The sequence below is a fragment of the Miniopterus natalensis genome, chromosome 12 (assembly GCF_054644295.1).
Source record: "Miniopterus natalensis isolate mMinNat1 chromosome 12, mMinNat1.hap1, whole genome shotgun sequence".
In the NCBI taxonomy this organism is placed as follows: Eukaryota; Metazoa; Chordata; class Mammalia; order Chiroptera; family Miniopteridae; genus Miniopterus; species Miniopterus natalensis.
This window is the reverse complement of record NC_142092.1, coordinates 17992670-18014584: the sequence shown is the minus strand read 5'-3', so window position 1 is coordinate 18014584 and position 21915 is coordinate 17992670. Positions and strand designations below refer to the sequence as shown.

Sequence of the window (21915 nt, the reverse complement as noted above, 5' to 3'; positions counted from 1 at the left end):
GCCATTTGAACTGTAAATCACCATATCTGAAGTAAAGTGATTCATTTATTGCTAATAACTGGGCATCTTGAACCAACAAAACCTTCTTTCCCTCAAAGCTGATGACACTGACAGACTCGGGAATACACTTGGCACCCCTTTCCTCTGATCATGACTCCTCCCTTTAAGTCCCTATCTCTGCACTGTCAACTTACTAGTCAGTGAGGACACTGAGGTTTTTAAACCTGCATTTACACCAGTTCTCTAAGGATTTCATGGCTGTCGGGCTTGCCTGACTGGGAATTTGAAGAGGCAACAATTTTTAAAATTTATTATTACTACTAATTTTCTTATTACCCTTTTAAGATGTTTTTTACAATGTTCTGCTATATCCAGAGTGGCTGCTTATTAATAGACCTTTTAGCTTTTCCCCTAAGCTTCCAATGCCAAACTCTAACCCACTGGCAAAGTAGTGGCCAAAATGTTCCTACCCATTGTATCTGTGATTCAGGAGTATCTGGTGTGTGGGGGTGTGTGTTGGAGGTGATCAGCCAATGGGAAATGATGAAGACAGGATGTTCCTAACCCTCGTGTCTGTGATACAGGGGTGGGGGGGGGGGCAGCCAATGGGGAATGATGCAGACCGGAGTCTGGGTCCTGAATCCCGGTGAACTGGCTGTCGCCCGGGGTGGGAGGGGTTGAGGCTGGTCCAGGCCCCGTGGAGTCAGGCTGGAGTTAGGCGCCGTCACGGGGTTCAAATAGCCTCCCCCCAAACTGGAGACGAGTAAACCCTAGTTTGCGCCCTCTGCCGATGATTCGCCCCCCGCGAGAACCGGCCGCGGAGAGGCTGATTTTACCGAGCGCGCGGCGACGCTGGGCAGAGGGGGAGCGCTGCTCCTCCCCGCGGGGTTCCCGTTGAACTTAACCGAGCCCATGCGAGGGCAGAGCAGAGTCTGGGGCAATGCAAGCGCCCCACAAACGGTCTCCATTCTTGTCATCGTGAGCCTGTTAGTTGTGCCTGGGGGTGGGGAAAAAAACACACAAACCGACGGAGAACCGGAAAGGTCCGCAAAGGGGGCGGGGCGCGGGAACCCCGATTTGAGGAGGGGAGCGGCGGGGGAGCTCCCACGCAGGCAGCCAATCCAGCTGTCCCGGGGAGGAAGAGGAGGAGCCAGAGCCACTCGGGGACTGCACTGCTCCGTCCCGCGCCGCGTGCACGAACCCACTCGGCTGCTCCGCGCCCCGCGCGCCCGCCTCGCGGCCTCCCTCCAGCGCAGGCATGGCCTCGGCTGCGGCCCCCACCGCCGTGAAGGTGAGATTAGCCGTCCCGGCGGCTGGGGTCCGCCCCTGCCCGCCGCTCTCTCGCACCCGCACCCGGGGACCGCGCCTCGGGGCCGTGCGCCCTCCCGGTGCGCCCGGGCCGCGGCGGAAAAGGTCTCGGGCACGACATCGGGGCAGGTTCCCCGGGGGGGCGAGCGGGGCGCGAGGGAAAGCTTGCAGACTCACCCCTCCGCCTTGGGTCCCGGCTGCACCCTCCGGGTGCAGGGCGTGGGCAAGCCCCCCGGAGAGGGGCTGCGGGCCAGAGCCCCGCCCAGGTCCCGGCCTCTCCCGAGCGCCGCGCGGTGCCCGGGGGATGCGGCCCGCAGCGAGCCCCAGCTGGTGGGACGGCGCCTCCGGCTTCCGCTCGGGTCCGCGCGCCGCCCGCGGCCCACGTGGGAGAGCCGCGGGCTGGCTCTTCACAGGCTTCCGCCTTTGTTTTCCCCGAAACGTAGGCCTCCCCCCGAAGTTCCCCTGCAGCGCCGTCTTCCAGGCCTGCTGAGACCTCTGCAGCCACGGCGTGCGCCCCTGGCTTAAACTGCTTTGTGCGCGGACTGGGAAGTTCGAGGTCGGTTTCGTTGGGCCCTGAGACTTAGAAGTCTCCGCGCCAGAGACCTCTGTGGGCAGGATCCCTAACCAGAGGAGGGCACGAGCTCTGAAGGGTGCCCCAAGCTCCCTTGGGGCTTTTCAACACTCCTTTCCTGGCTGGTATCCTGGGCGAGAGTGTAGAATTACAGTGCATAAGGAAAAATGGGTAAAACTTAAGATCTCTCCTCGGTTTATGATTGGCTAAGAAATCAGTTAAGTTTAGAAATCCTTGGCCGGCTGCATAGGGAGGAGGCCCGTGGCTTTATCCAAGCATCTCTTGGTTCCTCACTTTGTGTTCACTTCTCCAGGGAGAAGGCTAATCTCTGCGGTCTGCTGTGTAATCAGCCAGTGATTATTAGTTTATTAGGCCCTGGCAGCTTCTAAACAGACAGTTAGGAAAGGGAGTGGGGTGAGGAGTGTTGCAGTCACTTAGACTTGGAACTCCTTTGGTCATGTTGGAAAGAATCTTGCGTTCAGAAATATTTGCAGAAGCTTCTCCCTTACCAGTTACAGAGACCAAGGCAGAGTTTTTATGAAGCTCATGGGCAAAGCGAGTTCCATCTGTAAAGTGGGGGTTTTGCTGCAGGGTTTGCTGGGGGCACTGAAACTTATTCGAGGGTAGTGCTTTTCAGTGGGGGAGCTGAGATTAATTTTGGATATCTGTTGTCCAACAATTAAATTATAATGATAGCTATGATGGCCACTGCTTTCGGTGGGCAAGCAGGAAGCTCTCACCTTTCCCTTACAGGACTACACTTAGAATAATATTAAAAATAGAGAGGGATGATATTTAAAACAACTCATTTTAATCTTGTTCAGCATTCTCCTCGCCGCACGTTTTCCCTGTAAAATTGGTGCAGTGCACTTAAATGCAGACTGGGCACTGCATGGGCACTGTGGTTAGAGCCTGACGTAAACATTGTATGATGTATATTTTTGGTCTTGGCGAGCTGCTGAATATAAACTTAAGTACAAACAGTGCTAGGCCTGCCTGCTGCTTTCTGTCTTTGAGGTTAGAAGGGTAACGCCTTGGCTGTTGAGAATCCATGATGCCAACGCCAAATTCCCCAGATTGCTGAGGCCACATCCTGTCTAGAAAACATGAGGTGCTAGTGTCCAGAGCAAAACAGGCTAATAAAAACCATGTCCTGTCCCCCGGTCGTGGAATGTAGACCTGGAACGTTCTTGCAGATCAGAGAGCCACACAAACCCCTTTTTGTGGATATGAAGCTGAGTCCCAGAAAGGTCAACTGAGGTGTCCAGCATGATACAGTGAGACCTAGATAGTAACAGAATTGGGCCTAGACTCTGACATTCCACCAACTAGATGTTGTGAGGCATCTTTGAATCTAACATGTGGTCTCTGTGCCCTGTTTTATTGTGTGAGTAAAGAGATCATGCAGCTTTAAGGAAGAGGGATTGTAGAGTGAGTGCAAGAAGTCGGCCACCTCCCTGTGCTCACCAGATGCTCGCCCATGGTACTAATAACAGCCGTTGTCTGGGAGAACCTCCAGCATCAGCCATGGGCAGGTGGCAAGCTCAACCATGCAGAGGGCTGAGCAGGCCTTTGGCATCCTGACATGGCATTCTGGAGGCCTCCTTCAATGGTATGTATGTGGGTTCCCCACACAGCTTCCCAGCTTTTGCTTTGGGAGATTGAAAATAAGTCTTGTTTATCATGGTTGCTATGGCAGGGAGGGGATATGGTATTTAGGGGAATGGGTAAGCCATGGAATCTAGACTGCGGAGAAGGGGCCTCTTATGCTCACCTCTTGGCTGTCTGAGTGTGGCTGGCCAAGGCCTTTGGACTGAAGGTCCTTGAGTGACTCTCAGAAACTGGGGCATAACCCACATGCCTCAACTGGAAATGACTAATGAGCCTTTATTTTTTGCCTGGGGACAAAGGGCATTTTGGTCAGGACAATTCCTCCTTTTGTAAGGACTGTCCTGAGCATTGCAAGACATAGAGTACTTCTTGGCTTTTCCTGCCGAAATGCCAGTAGCACCCCTCCCAGTCATCGTGACAGCCAGAACTGTCCCTGTGGGTTTCCAGGCACCCCCGGGAGGGCTGGTTCACACTTGGTTGAGGGACCCTGGGCTAAATCCCTGAGACAGAGACTGCCTGCCTGGTGAGGAGATGGAGGAGCAGCCAGGTTGTTTCCTGACAGGCACAGCAAAACAAGATAAGGGGCTTTTTAAAAAATCTTTGTTGTAGAAAGTATTACAGATCTCCCCTTTTCCCCCCATTCACCCCTCTGCTCTGCCTCCACCCCCACCGCCGCCCAGGCCTTCACTGCACTATTGTCTGTGTCCATGGGTTATGCATATACGCATGTAAGTTCTTTGGCTAATCTCTTCCCTTCCCTCTGAGATTTTGCCAGCCTTTTCCATGCTTCCATGTCTCTGGATCTATTTTGTTCATCAGTTTATTTTGTTCATTAGATTCACCTATAAGTCAGATAATGTGATACCTGTCTTTCTCTGCCTGGCTTATTTCACTCAGCATAATACTCTCCATTTCCATCCATGCTGTCCCAAAGGGTAAGAGCTCCTTCTTCTTGCAGCCGCGGAGTACTCCATGGTGTGACTGTGCCACAGCTTTTTTATCCACTCATCTACTGATGGGCACTTGGGCTGTTTCCAGATCTTAGCTAGTGTAAACTGTGCTGCTATGAACACAGGGGTGCATATATTCTTTCTGATTAGTGTTTAGGTTTCTTAGGATGTATTCCTAGAAGTGGGATCACTGGGTCAAATGGCAAGTCCATATTTAATTTTTTGAGGAAACTCCATACTGCTTTCCACAGTGGCTGCCCCAGTCTGCATTCCCACCAGCAGTGCACTAGGGTGCCCCTTTCTCCACACCCTCGCCAGCACCTGCCATTTGATGATTTGTTGATGGTGCCCTTCTGACAGGTGTGAACTGATAACTCATTGTGGTTTTATTTTGCATCTCCCTGATGATTAGTGACTGAGCATTTTTTCATCTGTCTCTTGGCCATCTGTATGTCCACTTTGGAGAAGTGTCTACTTAGGTCCTTGGCCTGTTTTTTAATTGGATTGTTTGTCTTCCTTTTGTTAAGTTGTATGAGTTCCTTACATATTTTGGATATTAACCGTTTATCAGATGTGTCGTTGGCAAATATGTTCTCCCATTCTATGGGCTCCCTTTTCGTTTCGTTGATGGGTTTTTTTGCTGTGCAGGAGCTTTTTATTTTGATGCAGTCCCGTTTGTTTATTTTTTCCTTCATTTCTCTTGCCCTAGGAGATGTATCAGCAAACATTGCTACGAGAAGTCTGAGATTTTGCTGCCTACGTTTTCTCCTAGGATTTTTATGGTTTCACATCTTACATTTAAGTCTTTTATCCATTTTGAGTTTATTTTTGTATATGGTATAAGATAGTGATCTAGTTTCACTTTTTTGCATGTACCTGTCCAAATTTCCCAACTCCATTTATTGAAGAGATTGTCTTTATTCCATTGTATGTTCTTGCCTCCTTTGTCAAATATTGAGGTAATGGCTTGGGTTGATTTCTGGGTTCTCTGTTCTGTTCCACTGATCTATGTCTGTTCTTGTGCCAGTACCAGCCTGTTTTGATTCCAGTGGCTTTGTTTTATAACTTGATAACTGGTATTGTGATCCCTCCAACTTTGTTCTTCTTTCTCAAGATTGCCATGGTTATTTGGGGTGTTTTTTGGTTCCATATAAATTTTCAAAGTGTTTGTTCTAGATCTGTGAAATATGCTATTGGTATTTTAACAGGGATTGCATTGAATTTGTAGATTGCTTTGGGCAGTATGGACATTTTAATGATGTTAATTCTTCCAATCCATGAACACGGTATATTCTTCCACGTTTATATCTTCCCTTATCTCTTTTTTCAATGTCCTATAGTTTTCCGAGTACAGGTCTTTTACCTTCTTGGTTAAGTTTATTCCTAAGTATCTACATTTTTTTGTTGCAATTGTAAATGGGATTTTTTTTAAACTTTCTCTTTCTGAGAGTACATTATTGGTGTATAAAAATGCCATCGATTCCTGGGTGTTAATTTTGTATCCTGCTACCTTGCCGAATTCATTTATTAAATGGATCTAGTAGTTTTTTGGAGGAGTCTTTACGATTTCCTATGAACAATATCATGTCATCTGCAAATAATGAAAGTTTTGTTTCCTCCTTTCCAATTTGGATCCTTTTATGTTTCTTCTTGTCTGATCGCTGTGGTTAGGACTTCTAGTACTATGTTGAATAAGAGTGGTGAAAGTGGACACCCCTGTCTTGTTCCTGTTCTTAGGGGAAATGGTTTTAGTTTTTGCCCATTGAGTATGATATTGGTTGTAAGTTTGTCATATGTGGCCTTTATTATGTTGAGATATGATCCTTCTACCTCCACTTTGCTGAGAGTTTTTATCAAAAATGGATGTTGAATTTTATTGAATGCTTTTTCTGCATCTATTGATATGATCCTGTCATTTTTATCTTTCAATTTGTTTATGTGATGTATCATGTTTATTGATTTGCAAATATTGTACCAGCCTTGTATCCCTGGAATAAATCCCATTTGTTCATGGTGTATGATCTTTTTAACATATTGCTGGATCCAATTTGCTAATATTTTGTTGAGGATTTTAACATCTATGTTCATCAGGGATATTGGCCTGTAATTCTCTTTCTTTGTAGTGTCTTTATCTGGTTTTGGAATGAGGCTAATGCTGGCCTCATAAAGAGCTTGGAAGTGTTCCTTCCTCTTGGATTTTTTGGAATAGTTTCAGGAGGGTAGGTGTTAGTTCTTTGAATGTTTTGGTAAAACTCCCCTGTGAAGCCATCCACGCCATGGCTTTTGTCTGCTGGGAGCCCTTTGATTACTGCTTCAACTTCATCAGCAGTTATCAGCCTATTCAGGTTTTCTGACTCTTCCTGACTGAGTTTTGGGAGGCTATATTTTTCTAGGAATTTGTCCATTTCATCCAGGTTGTCCAGCTTGGTGGTGTATAGTTGTTCTTAGTATTTTCTTACAATCCTTTGTATTTCTGTGGTGTCAGTTGTTACCTCACCTCTTTCATTTCTGATTTTGCTTATTTGGGTCCTCTCTCTTTGTTTCTTGATGAGCCTGGCTAAAGGTTCATCAATCTTGTTTATCTTTTCAAAGAACCAGCTCTTGGTTTCATTGATCTTTTGTTATTTTTTTTTAGTCTCTATGTTATTTATTTCTGCTCTTTATTATTTCTTTCCTTCTACTTACTCTGGGCTTTTCTTACTGTTCTTTTTCTAAGTTTTTAAGTTGTAGTGTTAAAGAGTCTATTAGAAGTTTTTCTTGTTTTTTGAGGTAGGCTTGTAATGCTATGAACTTCCCTCTCAGGACTACTTTCATTGTGTCCCATAGATTTGGAGTTGTTGTGTGTTCATTTTCATTTGTTTCCAGAAAGTTTTTCATTTCTTTCTTGACCTCTTTGGTAACCTATTCACTGTTTAAAAACAGGCTATTTAGCTTCAATGTGTTTGAATGTTTCTTTGTGTTTCTATTGTAGTTGATTTCTAATTTCATGCCATTGTGGTCTGAGAAGATGCTTGATATGATTTCAGTCTTCTTGAACTTGTAGAGGCTTGTTTTGTGTCCTAACATGTGTTCTATCTTTGAGAATGTCCCATGTGCACTTGGGAAGAATGTATATTCTGCAGCTTTGGGGTGAAATGTTCTGTAAATGTCAATTAAATCCATCTGATCTAGTGTATCATTTAGGGTCACTGTTTCTTGTTGATTTTTTGTCTGGAAAACTTATCCAGTGAAGTCAGCAAGGTCTTTAAGTCCTCTAGTATGACTGTATTGCTGTTGATCTTTCCCTTAAAGTCCCCTAGAGGTTTTTTATAAATTTAGGTGCTCCTATATTGGGTGCGTATATGTTTATCAGGGTTATATCCTCTTGTTGGATCAATCCCTTTAGTATTATGTAATGACCTTTCTTGTCTCTTGTTATGGTCTTCATTTTGAAGTCTGTTTTGTCCAATATGAGTATTGCTACCCCAGCTTTTTTTTTTTTTTTTCATTTCCATTTGCATGGAAAATTTTTTTCCATCCTTTCATTCTCATCCCATGTGAGTCTTTTGTTCTGAGGTGGGTCTCTTATAAACAGCATATATTTGGGTCATGTTTTCTAATCCATTCAGCTACACTGTATCTTTTTGTTGGGGCATTTAATCCATTTACATTTAAGGTTATTATTGATAGATACTTATCTATTGCCATTTTGATTCTTTATACCTATGTTTCTCTCTCTCTATTTCTATTTCTACTTCTAATTACAGCAGTTCCTTTAACATTTCCTGCAATGCTGGTTTGGTGGTGATAAACTCCTTTAGCCTTTTTTTTTGTTTGGGAAGCTCTTTATTTCACCATCTATCTTGAATGATAGGGTTGCTGGATAGAATATTCTTGGTTTCAGATCCCTGTTTTGCATTACCTTGAGTACTTCATGCCATTCCCTTCTGGCCTGTAGAGTTTCTGATGAGAAGTCAGCTGACAGCCTTATGGGAGCTCCTTTGTAAGTAACAGATTGCTTTTCTCTAGCTTCCTGTAATATTCTCTCTTTGTCTTGAATTCTTGGCATTTTCATTATGATGTGTCTGGGTGTAGGCCTTTTTGGATTCTTGCTTGGAACTCTCTGTGCCTCCTGAACTTGTGTGACTTTTTCCTTCACCAGATTAGGGAAGTTTTCTGCCATTATTTCTTCAAATAGGTTCTCTAACCCTTGCTTACTTTTGACTTCTTCTGGCACTCCTATAATATGAATATTGTTACGTTTCATGTTGTTCCACAGCTCCCTTAGACTGTCCTCCTGTTTTTTAATTGTTTTTTCTTTTTGGGTCTCTGACTGAGTGATTTTTTTTCTACCCTGTCTTCTAATTTGCTGATCCAATCCTCAGCTGCCTCCAATCTGCTGTTTATTCCTTCCAATGTACTCTTTATTTCTGCTATGTCATTCTTAATTTCCTTCATAGTTTCCATATCTTTTTTCACGCTGTTGAGCATCCTTACAATTAGTATTCTGAATTCTATATCTGATAGATTGCTTATCTCCATTTCATTTAGCTCTTTTTCTGGAGACTTCTCTTGTTCTTTTATTTGGGGCTTTTTTTTTTGTCTCCCCATTTTGGCTGCCTGTTTGGGTTTGTTTCTATGCATTAGGTGGATCTGCTAGGACTGTCAGTCTTTTTGAAGGGTCTCTGGTGCAGGCCAAGTCAGACGCAGTTTGTGACTGGCCCTGAGTTCTCTGTTTGGAGCTATCAACAACCCTTGACTTGAGATCTCCTCTGCTGGGGCTGGGTGCAGTTGGACAGGACCAAGATGCACACCAAAGTCTGCTTTCCAAGGCCTGTGTCCAGAAGCAGATCAGGCAAGGACTCAAAGCACTCTGAGGTCCGCCTCTGCCTGCAGACTGATTAATCTGATTCTCTCAATGAGCCTCAGGCTGTGGAAACTCCACAGGGTGGGGCAATTGCTTCCCCACCCCCAGGCAAAAGTAGCAAATTTTCTGCCTGAGAAAGATGTCCTCTGCAGTTTGGGGGAATGACCCGGCACAGGAATCCAGAGGGGTGTACTCTAACGCCAGAGCCCAAAACCCTAGATTCTCCTCACACAGCTCCAGTCCACTCTGCCCTCCCTCTGCAGGAGCCCAAGGTGAGTGGCTGCGCACGAAACGTGTGTTGGCCCTTTGGGGGGTGCCTGCATTCCCAGCCCTCTCCCTGGCAGACAGAAACCCAGTTGCTTTCCACAGCCAGCTGTTGTGTGGGCACCTTTCTCAGTGCTGGTGCTCTGGGCTGGGACGTTCAGCCTGGGGATTAGGCCCCAGAGTCCTCAGTGGGAACCCCCACAGCTGAGATCTCCCTCCGGACCTTCAGCTGCGGCCTGTGGGAGCCCAGCCAGCCCTTACGCCTCCGCACTTCCTGCCAGTTTCTATGCCGTTTCCACTTTTCCTCCTTGGTTAGGAGGGTGCTCTCCATCCAGCTTGTCTTCAGTTGCAGTTGATTATTCAGGACGGTTTTTCTATATTTTAATTGTAATTCCAGTTTGGTCCTGAGAGAGTGTCAGTGTAGCTTCTATTCAGTCCACTTCAATCTTTAATCTCCAAGCCCTCAGTTATTTCTGACCAAAGCATAGTGTGTTACTTCTTTGTTTGCTAGGGCTGCCATAGCAAAGTACCACAGGCTGGGTGGCTTAAGCAACAGAAATTTATTTCCTCACAGTGCTGGAGGCTGGACGTTCAGGATCAAGGTGCCAGCAGTTTGATTTCATTGGCGGCCTCTCCCCTTGGCTGGCAGGTGGCCATGCTCTTTCTGTGTCTACATGCGCTTCCTTCTGCAGATCTGTGTCCTACTCTCTTATGAGGTCATCAGTCATAATGGACACCTCTCCTCCCCGAAAAGACCTCACTTAACTTTATCTCTTGAAAGAGCTTATTTCCAAAAATAATCACATTCCGAAGTATTGGGGATTAGAACTTCAACGTGTAGATTTGGGAGGCACAGTTGAGCCTTTAACCATCACCCACAGGGGTTATCTTGTCAGAGATGGAGCCACCAGCTGTGCCCATGGATATTATCGCAGGTTGTGAACAAGCCTCCCAGACAGACATTGGGCCACTTTCTCCTCATACAACTGGACTTCTGGGCTTTTGCAAGGCCCTGGGCTGCTGCGCTTGCCAAACTTGTCAGTGGCAGCCAGAGCTGAAGGACTGAAAAAGCTCAGATCAGGGATTGCTGCCCACTCGAGCTCAGGGTCTCTTGCTTTGTGAGCTTGAACACTCAGGCAGCCTGCCTCCTGGCAGGAGCTAGTCTCAACTGCTCAGGGTTATGGTGTTTTGAGAATGCCATCCTGGAGGACTGGGTTCCTTAGGTAGTGTGTCCCAGCCTCAATGTGGTGGTGAGTGGTTCTTGAAACCTAGTGGGATATGTGAAATCTGGGTCCAGGCACCAGGGGAAGTAGAGGGTAAGGGTAAATATGAGCCCTTTCAACATTGCTGGAAGTAGCCATTCTGCCCAAAAAAGCCAACATTTCAATAAAATGCTTTCATAGTCTCAGCAAGTCAAATCCTCTCCTCTTGGGGAGACTGGCTTGGTGGTGTGTCAGAGGAAGAGTGTGGGGTGACACTAGCTGTTAAAATGTGACAATGACCTTGATTGACCAAAGGTCTGTTCAGAATTTTATCTTGTGTAATGAAGTCCTGGCCTGGCAGAATTGACCCACAGATTCCATCTCATTGCTGGAACACCTTTCCTAGGCAGCCGAGGATTGCTTGGACTGAGGGCTGATGCTTCTGGCCGAGGAGCCCTGGTAACATCTTCTCATTGCTTCCTGAGTGTGAATGAGGTCACTGATGGAGAACCCCCCAGCCCTCCGAGGTGGTCCCTTAAACACCCAGAGTCACTGTTTCTAAGCTCGCTCTGTGATCTTAGTCCAGAACTTGACCTCTTTGAGCATCAGTTTTCTCATAAGATGGAGACAAAAATTTTCTACTTGGGTAAGATGTTACAAAGAATCCCAGGGGATATTGGGAGGGAGCACATCGCAGTGGTTGAGTGTGAAAGACCGAGGTTCCTATTCCAGCTCTGCTCCTTGTGATTTGCTCTTGGACAGGCTCTTATTTTTATGCTTTCTCTTTTCAATTTTGTAAAATGGGTGTAATGTGACATGGTCTGTCGTGTAGGATTGTTGTGAAGATCAAATGAGATAAGGCGCTGAAGCACCTAGCGTAGTGCCTGTGATGTAAGTGCTCAGGCATAGTTCCTTTTTTTTTTTCTTCTTTTTTTGTTTTAATAAAACATTACCGAGGCAGGTGCTGAGCTGAATTTAGAAGTTGCAGAATTATGTCAGCCCTGCTTGGGAATTTCATCCTCGTGGTACTTTGCTAAGGAACAGCAGGTGGCGATATTGCCACATCTTGGCACTGCTGGCCGCGATCTGCAGCTGCAGGAAAGTGGTTAGAAATTCAGTTCCATGGGGTGGCAGTACTCAGTTGCTGCAATTGTTCTGTATTCCTTGCAAGATAATTGTTTCCATAAACAACTAGAGCCAGTTGGGCGACTGGGTGGACATTCCTGCAGATAATTCCAGGGCCAGAGGCCACAGCCTGGCCATTCTGGTTAGCTGTAGCAGCTCTTGTTTTCATGCCCAGGATGGCATGTTCCTTGCTGAATGCTGAATTACCACATGCCTAATGCAAGGTTGTCATGGAGCTAAAGTGGTGTGGACTGAAGCTTGGGGCTGCTGAGGGTGGGCTCAAGGACACTGAACTTCAGCAGGACCTCTATTAACATTTCTTACCTACTTCTGCAGTTCTGGGCCAGCTTGCCTAAACTGAGAGCATGGTTTTGAAACAGTCAGGTTTCTTTTGTGCCTACGAGTCTGAGAGTCTAGAATGTGAGATACTATGGCCCAGGGAGCATAAGTGGTCATAAGTTTTTAAAATGGAAGTTTTCATCAATGGCAGAATCCCTGAAGAATAGACTGAGAGTAATTTGAATCAGCAGTTCAGTTCTGTGGTCTGGGTTGATGACATGTGCCGGACGGTTATTAGTCCCCTGTGATCTGTGATGCTTCAGGGGCACTTGAAGGAAAGATAGAACGGAGAAGCCAGCCAGACAAAGACTGCACAAAACAGTATGATTTTTTTAAAAAACCAATTCTGTTGAACTGGCATGATTTAAATGTACTAACTTAAGTGAACATTTCTGCTGATTTGAAAACTGTAAATCTGGCGAATGTGGTTAGTCTTGACATGTAACCTGCTGTGGTTTCAGTAATGCACCACAAGGTGGCACCAACTTCAAAAACTGGTTTAGCCACTTGAGGAAGTTGTGGGGACACAGCTCTAAATCATGTAACGGGCGGTTCAGGTCTTCAGCAAATCTCACCAAATGGCCCTTATGTTCTGTTTCGTTGACTTCCAGGAAACTGAGGGCTAGAGAGTTAACTATTTTTCCACATATTACTATAAATCAGCTTGACATGATTTGAAAATTATTCAGACGTTTAGTTGATTCTTAACTCACAAATTTTTTCTCAAAGGGCTACTTGACTTCATTTAGTGGATACTTTACTCAAGTGAAAATAGATTTAAAGCTTTTCATTGGAAAAAAATTGCTCCATTAGGCTTCTTGGTAAAATCTCATCTCTCTCACCTGTTGCTGACAACTTAAATACTATTTCTTTTTTAGGAAGTATCAGCCCAGGGAGAAACCTTCCTAACGATTTTATTTATCTAATTTTTTTTTTGTTAACTGGCTAGTTATCATTTTACCTATCTTTGTAAAAGGTTACCCACATTTTAGTTATTTGGTTGTTTGTGTTCCTTAGTTATCAAATTAGATTGAGTCCAGGCGGCAGTACCTGGTTTCTTTAACTCTGATTAGTCCCTGAAGACAAGGACTGTTAACTTGTTTTCTGGAAAATGCATCCAACACTGGAATTTTTAAAAAAAATTTTAGAACTACCTTTGAATTCCTTATATATATTTATGCATATATATTAATGACATTTGAAGTTTATAAATGTACATGGGGCTAACTTTTCATGCTATTCTAGACTCTCTATCTGTGGTCCCCTACAGCTCTGATTTGAGTGGCACAGGGAAGAAAATCTGTCTTGTTTCTTTATTTAATGGGGTAATGAGGAGAAATCATTTCAAAGTGACCATTCAGAATATTTCCTATTCCAGCAGTCGCTTGAACAATCTTTATTCTATAGCCCATTTAGTAGAGAGTAAAACATTGGTAAGAGAGTACTTTCTGCAACCACAGTTGCCTATTTTCGGTTTGATTTTCCCCTTAAGCTACCTTTCTGTGCTAATTTGTTATTCAAATGACCAGCAATAAATGTGATAAAGTCCAAAAAGGTTACCCACATTTTGGTTATTTCTGGAATACAAACGGCCTACAAATGTTTGTTCAGTGTCTGTTTCTCAGATTTTTAAGATAACTAGGGCTTAGCAGGAATGGAGAACATGAGTAAATGAATTTGCTTAAAATAATGATTTTGTTTCTAATAAAAACTGATCAAATATGGTACATTTTGTTGTCTCCCTTAGATTGGAATCATTGGTGGTACAGGCCTGGATGATCCAGAAATCTTAGAAGGAAGAACTGAGAAATACGTGGATACTCCATTTGGCAAGGTTAATATCCATTTAATGGAGACATATTAGCTTTTCCTTTCTCCTTGCTACCTTGATTTTTAAGTTTAAATTTTTTTAAAATTGCTTTTGTGTCGTCAGCCCAGGGCTGCCGGTCCCAGGCTGGGGGTGGCCAGGAATCCTGTCAGTGGGTTCTACCAGCTGAGACCGCATCCCCAAGGATGCCTTGGACTCGCCTGTATTGAAAGCATTGCTTTTGAACGTGTGCAGCTTCTCAATTTCTATTCCTAGAAGCCACATACTCATTTTAGACATAGCAACTGTACTCTTCAGTTATCTGCATTTAAAGCATTTAAATCAGCTTCTAATTTGGTGCAGATAGGTCATACCATGCTAATTTAGGAGGTAATCTACAAAGTAAGCCCTGGCCCAAAGGGGGATTTCTTGGGGATTCATAATACGATTGCATAACTGAACTGGAAATAGAACCCTCCTTTTCCGTTCCAAGGAGGCTGTTCATTCTCTCAACCCCCGTGTCACCCAGCGAGGGTGAGGGTGTTTGCCTTCTAATCCCCTGGTCCTGCTTCCACACACTGCTGTTCTTCGATCCTACTGTGAGGATCCCTGCACCTGACATTCCCAACCCAGTCCTTTCTCAGCAAGTCCTTAGATTGACCTCATGTTCTCCCAGTCCTGCTAGAAGCCTGTAAGCTTGGCTCATGTCTCAGCCTTATGTTTTCTTAAGCCCCTAGTCTCAGAACCTTTCTCTCCATTACCTCAGGACACCGGTGGCCATATTATGGTTGGTTAACAGAGCAAACGGTTCCAGTGCTGAATTCTTAAATCCCCTGACGGTGGCCTCCTGGCCCACCTGGGTTTCACCCTCGCACTTGTATCTACCAACACAGCTGTATTTGGTGGCCTACCGTCAGAGTCCCTTGGGTGCTTGCTACTACCCAGCACCTGACACAGCCTTCTGAGTCCAGTGAACCTCCATGCTTGTAAATGGCTAAGTAAATATTTATTGAGTGATTACTCGTCAAATCTAGACTCTTCTTTAAAGTATATCGTCAAACTCCAAGTTCCCACGAATCCTGACATGGTTGAACAAGTGGAGTGGCAGCTTTTCAATTGTTCATATGTTTTCAAATCACTGAGTTGTAACCATTGTTCCTTATGTGCAGCCTTCTGATGCCTTAATTTTGGGGAAGATAAAGAATGTTGATTGCGTCCTACTTGCAAGGTAAGATGTTTTAGATTTTACAAATGTCACTCCTAAAGGAGAATTTAAATTTAACTTAAAATCTGGAAAGAGTCATGATACAGGTATGAGTTTTTATGTGCTGGTGGCGCCAGGTCATCTTAGTCACCTTCATTCACCTCCTCACGGTGTTTTGGGCCAGTTAGACTGACTTAGAGCTCACCCACTCCCTCCTTAGGGAGTGATGAGTTTGACTAAAGTTGAAGCTCTGGTTGGTTGGCTTCCTTCAGTTCCAGCTGCAAGAGGAAATGTTTTCTTCTGTTTTTTGTTTTTCTAGTTAGCAAGATAAAGAAAAACTGCTTCATTCATGACCCTTGTGGATATTACTATAGTCCTAAGTTTGTGGGGAGCAGATTTTGGGTCCCTGAGGTGGATTCCCTGTGGTTTCTGTGCCCTTGTTTCTTTGATAAGTCTAGCGCGGCTCCAGATTATAGAGGAAGAAAAGTCATCTGTATCTCATGTATTTGTTTTCTATTGCTGCGTAACAAACCAAATGACCACAAATTTAGCATCTTCAGACAGCGCACATGTTCTTAAAGTTTCCGGGCGTTGGCGATGTGGGGACGGCTTAGCTGGGTTTGCTCTTTGGAGTCACACAAGGTAGATTCAGGGCTTATTCTTGCGTGGAGCTCCAAATCCACATTCAGGTCCACGTGGCTGTTGGCAGAATTCAGTTCCTGGAGGTTGTAGGACTGAGGCCTTCGTCTCCTAGAGGCTGTGCACGTTCTCTGCCACCTAACCCTCTCCATAGGCAGTTCACACGATAGCAGCCTTCTCCTTCGGGGCCAGTAGGAGGGTCTCTGCTGTCAAGATGTAACTTAACCATGGGCCGGACTCCCAGCAGCTTTGCTGTATCCCATTGATTGGAATCAAGTCTCAGATCCACCTGTAAGATGTGTGTCAGCAGGATTGGTTTCTTCTGAGGGCCGGGAGGGAGGGATCTGTTCAGACCCCTCTGGCTTGTTGGTGGCCATCTTCTCCCTGTATCTTCACATGTTCTCTGTATGTCTTCCTCCAGATTTTCTCTTTTTGTAATGGTACCATTTGTATTAAATTAAGGCCCGCCCTAATGACCTCATTTTAACTTAATTACCCTATTAAAGACCCTGCTCCCAAATAGGGTTACATTCTGCTGGTACTAGGGGTTAGGAATTCAGCATATGAATGGCGGGAATGGGGGGGCACAGTCCAGCCTGTAACATGGGTCATGGGTGAGGTGATCTTTTCTCAGATGAAACTTTCTCATGTCATCATAAACAACTGGAAACTCTCCTATTTTAAACATTTCATTAACTCATTTGGGTGATGGAGCAGAAGGAATAGAGATTCAGCTGGACACTTGAGTTTTTATTTGTATTTTGCGTCTTTCTTCATTGGCACCTCTTGTTTTCTCTGTCATGGCTCATCTGAGACCGGGTGCCTCTTCCTGGAGAGGGAATTCTAAGTCAGTTGGTACCTCCCCTGGAGAGGAAAATAAATGCATGGAACGTAAAGCCGCCTGCGCTTTCAAACCGAATGGCTTATACTTGGCGTGGACTGGTTACGGCCCAGCCTCGTTTTCCGCCCTGCCCACGAAAGCGCTTCGGCGGGCGGGGCCGGGAGGCGCCGCCTGGTGGGTTTCTCTCCTGGCAGCGCGGCTGTGCTGCACCCGTTGCCCGAGCGCCCTGTCCCCCGCAGGCATGGTCGGCAGCACACTATCATGCCTTCAAGAGTCAACTATCAGGCGAACATCTGGGCTCTGAAGGAGGAGGGCTGTACTCACGTCGTAGTGACCACAGCTTGCGGCTCCTTGAGGGAAGAGATTCAGCCCGGTGATATCGTCGTTATCGACCAGTTCATCGACAGGTGAGTCGCCGTCTGCCTCGCTTTGGGCGCCTGTAAGGTCATTCTCGGCTCAGACGGGCGGCGTGTGGGGACTTGGGGGGGAGGGACAGACTGTTAGGCTCTTTATGGTGGGAGCTTTTCAACATAGATACAGGATAGAGTAATAACCGTAGACTCTCATGTTCCTGATTCCCCACTTCACCATTCAGCTCGCTGCAGTTTGTAGCTACAAGATGAGGACTCTTTAAAAAACAAAAAATAATTACGTGGTATTTCCTCAGTATTAGGTGTCTGGGCAATGCTCTCACCTTTTCCCTATTGTCCCATAAACTTACTTTTTTTTGTAAACCCTCACCCGAGGATATTTTTTCCGTCGATTTTCAGAGGGAGTGAAAGGGAGGGAGGGATGGGGGGAGAGAGAGAGAGCACATCATTTTAGCAAAAACAACCTTGTTCTAAAGTGGTCTTCAGAGATTGTTTTAATCTCCCTAACAGAAATTTGTGATGAAGAATCAGAATAGAATAAAATGGCTATTCTTATTTAGTAGGTGGCAGAACAAAAGCATGTGGCTTTCTCTACCCTCAGTGCCCAGCACAGGGATAAAACCACCAGCCCAGCATATCAGTCCCGTGCATGCCTCAGAGGTCATAGGGTCTGAGCGTGACAGGTGGCTCTGGTTTGCATGGTTGTTTAACAAAACGTTAGCTTTACTCCAAAAATGAAACACCCTGGAAGGAGTCTGAGAGGCTGGAAGCTCTTTTAAGAAAAAAGGTCATTCTCCTGCAAATCATTTTCTTTTCTCTCATGCTACAGAACAGCCTTTGAAAAGTTGAAAGTCTGGCATGAGAAAAGGGGAATCCTGGGTGTGCCCGACCTGGAGAAAGCAGGACCACAGACAGGTGGGAGGGAGTGCTTTCAGGTATTTCTGGGTGTGTGTAGTCGGTCCTTGCATCTGTTTCTCAGACATGCAAGGAAATGCTAATCTCTAAAGTGAAAAAATCTTTCATTAGTGTTTGGGGCAGTCACAGAAAACAGAATGTATCTTGGTCTGGAATTTACATACTAAAGGAAAGTGTTTATGCCATTGTCTCGCTTTTTTGCCTAGTGGCAGGTTTCTGCTCTGGGTTCAGGGCTCCATGGGCCATGTCCTTCACAAACCCCAAATTTAAAATAGTTCATACCAAGAACTTGTAGGCGGCTCTGCCACAGTCAGTTTCCTCAGTGCCTCTGCCTCCCACCCATTGGGTCTGCATCATTCATTTTTTCTATCTTGGCGGAGGTCCCCCTCAGCAGAGCCACAAGTCATTGGTTGGGGGGGGCTTGTTCCACTTCTCAACAGTCATTAAACAGTCCCTTCGAACTGGGGAAAGAATACGCCTGACCTTTCGTCTGTCCCGAGAGAACATTGTGAGGCTGTTTATGCTTTAAAAGGATCATCATAAGGGAGATGCTCCAAGGGTTCATAATGTGGGGGTTCTTCTCCTGTGGTGCAGACCTTGTCTGTGCAGGGCTTGCCTGGCTCTCAGTGTCACCCTTGGGAGTATGGGAGAGAAAAAACCCTCCTAAGCAAGTCAAAGTCCATTCCCCTCCCCAGAATCACCTGTCCCCCTGCCAGTCAGTTCTGCTGTTACCATCTGTCCTGGTGGTAGCCCTGCTTTCTAAAACACAGGGCTCTGAGGAAGCACCTGCCCGCCTGGGCATGGCAGGGGCCCCATCACACTCTGAGGCAAGACTTAGAGAAATTTAGAAGCATGACTGTGGATTTCGTTGGCTCTTGTTTTTGCCTTTCAGCATCTGGAGGGCATGCTTGCCTCTCCCGTCTCCGCTGCCCTCCCCACGTTTACAGCCTGACTTTACTGACTCGTTGTAAAGTGGAGTGTAGAAGCGATTTCTAATGAGGTGGTTGCTGTTGTAAGGCAAGACTTTTTGCCCAGTGGCTGCTTGTTTCACAATATGAGGCATTTTATTGTCTCTTCCTGTTTTCCTTCTGTTGCACCCAGTCACTGCTGAGTTCTCCAAGGTCACTGTCTTGGGGGAGACCAATTATATGACCTTTCTATCACCCCAAACTACTAACTGTCCATGCCAGGCAAGGTCCCCCCCAGGCAGAGGATTCCAGCAATTTCTACACATGATTTTTCTCCCCTTCACCATCAGTCATGATTGTTAGCATTGAAAGGAGTCCAGTTCACCATATTTTATAATGCACGAATTAAAGGAACGACCGGCCCTGGCTGGGTGGCTCAGTTGGAGCATTGTCCCATACACCAAAAAGGTTGTGGGTTCAATCCCAGTCAGGGTGCAGATGGGAGGCAGCCGATTGATGTTCCTTTCTCACATTGATGTTTCTCTCTCTCTCTTTCCTTCCCTCTCTCTAAAATCAATAAACATATCTTTGGATGAAGATTAAAAAAAATAATAATAGTAAATAAAAGGAACAACTAGATCTATAAACTGGTGCCCCCATTATATTAAGTTAAAAAAAAAAGAATAATAATAGGATCTTTTAAACTGCTTCGGTCACTATCGGAAATAATCTCAGGGTGCAGCTAGCAAACATCAGTGAGGATATGAGGGTAAGAAATTTTCTTTTGAACAGTGGCCTTTATCAGGGATGCTTTGCAGATAAGGATTTTTTTTTTTTTTACAATGAGAAAAATCCAACCAAAAAGTGGAGATTAAAAAAAAAGGAGAGTGTAATTCTTAGTCCAAGTGTTTTCTGCAGAATGCTGTCAACAGGTTGGCCTTTTGTGTCTGATCCCCCAGCTTGATTCTGCTTGAGGAATGAAGACATCCAGAATTTTTCCTGGGTCTGCCCCCAAATTCCTTTGTCACTTGGTGCTGTCATCTGCCAAGTGAGGATGCTGGATTGATCCCTAGGGGTCCAGATATCCGCCCTCCGGAGAGAATGATTTTCTCGCTGGGATCGGGAGGGGTTGCGGGCTGGGGTGAGTTTTACTCGTGATGCTGGCTTACTCATCAGGAAAGTCCCGCTGTAAACAGTGCCCAGGGATTATGTCAGGTTATTCCCCCTCCCCAAGGCACAGCCCTGCCTTGGGCTTCCCCTCCGATGTCATATGTGGCGTTACTTTTTCTCACCCTATAAAGCACAGGCCGGAGGTTCAGGTGGGCTCTCATATCGGTTACATCACCATTGCAGCCTCTCGGGCGGGGCGTGGATTCTTCATAGAAATGGGAGTTTTATGGTAAAGATTACACAGGGTGCCTTTCCTGAGGGTTCTGTCAGCTGCTGTTTTAAACCCTTGCTCTTCTCTCCTGCCCAGCTCTTTCACTCGGCTGAGATTGTACCTCTTTACAAGAAAGAAAACCTCAGCTGTTCCTTCACTCTTCTTTCGCCCTTTACTTGCACCCCTCTTCCCTGTCATCTTCCTGCCAATAGCTGTCCTGGCCTTGGGGGCCCCCACTCCCTGTAGGAGGCAAACTCCCCTTGCAGCCTGGCCCTGTTACCCACCGGGTAGCCTCACTGTGAAGAAAAATGCTGATGAGCTCCCAAGTTTTGAATTCCTAGTGGGTGCCATAGATCAATCCCGTTTGCCACATATAAGGGTAATTTCCCCAGTTTATAGTTGAAGAACCTTGAGCTCAGAAATACTGGTCATTTGCTGGTAGGCCGACCTGTGGGGTTTGAATTCCGGTTAGTCTCCAAAGCCGATGACCTCAGCCACCGCTCACACACACACTTGCAGCTCCGCCCTTTCCCGCAAGAGCCACACTAGCTGCAGGACAAGGTCCCGAAGATACCTCATACTTTGTATTTAAGATTAAATTATTCCCTTTGGTTGTCTTCTAACCCCACAAGCTTGGGAGAGCTTGGCCTCCCTCTCCCAGTTTCCCCATGCTTTACTTAGTGAACTAAGTTGGTGAGCCTGGCCCTGCCGTGCCCCCCCCCCCCCCATGGTCGTCCCTAGGGAGCTGTCAGCCTCCATCCAGTTAGTCTCTGAGTCTGGCCCGTGCCCAGAGTCCCGCCCTCACTGTTCTCTGTCACCACTGCCCTCATTTGAGTCATTTGACTCCCCTCAAAGCCAGTTTCCATACTACTCACTGGAACTCTGACAGAAGCAAAGATACAGTCAGAGGGTGCTGGAAACAATACCGGCTACCTTCTGTAGGGCCTCCCCCTTGAATCCGACCCTCGGGGTGTAACTGAGCAGAGATGGCACCAGCTAACACCAGACTTTCCCATTAACAGGGTAGTTGGGGAGGAGGAACATCCCAATTCTTCACTCAGCTCTTCCTGTAATTTGATACAGTTTTTTCCTAATTCCTTTTGTCATTGATGCTGATGATCTTTGGCATGTACTTAAAAATGTCACCTTTGGGGTGGTTTCTTCCATTATCCCTCTCATTTTCCCCTGCCCAGTAAAATATTAATGTTTATTATTTGGTTACATCTGTCTTCTGAACATGAAGACGTTATTTCTAGGTAATTCTGAAGGGAAAGGAAATATTGAGCTCTTCCCACGTGTCAGGTGTTGTTGGGCCCTGGATTAATAACCTTCACATACCTATTGTCTGTGGTGATGGTTAGAACTTTTTTTAAAGGAGATCTGACTCACGCAAGTTTAAAATGTGCATGCCTTTCCAACCAGCCTTCCCCTTTTGCACTTTGAAATCCTATGAAAAGCACCCAACAGCATTTTTCTAGCCCCAAGTACCAGGATGTGGGTATATTGTTAACTGAGTGAGCCGCCTGAGGCAGGGGCTGACAGTCATCCTGTGGGGTGCTGCACAGCTGTACATAGAATCTGTTGAAGCTTCATGTGGTGACCTGGAGCGGTGTCCCTGACACTTCACAGTGAA

The 21915-nt window shown here is 45.8% G+C and overlaps 1 protein-coding gene across 1 annotated transcript in view; it reads left to right on the top strand.

Moving 5' to 3' along the window:
* The first annotated feature begins 1219 nt into the window (after window positions 1–1219).
* Window positions 1220–21915, top strand: part of MTAP (methylthioadenosine phosphorylase) — a 41402-nt gene continuing 20706 nt past the window's right edge. Inside the window, exons 1-4 of the mRNA XM_016218199.2 lie at window positions 1220–1291; window positions 13964–14050; window positions 15193–15251; window positions 16947–17114. Of these exons, the coding sequence (XP_016073685.1) occupies window positions 1259–1291; window positions 13964–14050; window positions 15193–15251; window positions 16947–17114 (347 nt within the window). The 5' untranslated portion in view covers window positions 1220–1258. The remainder of the gene's footprint in view (window positions 1292–13963; window positions 14051–15192; window positions 15252–16946; window positions 17115–21915) is intronic.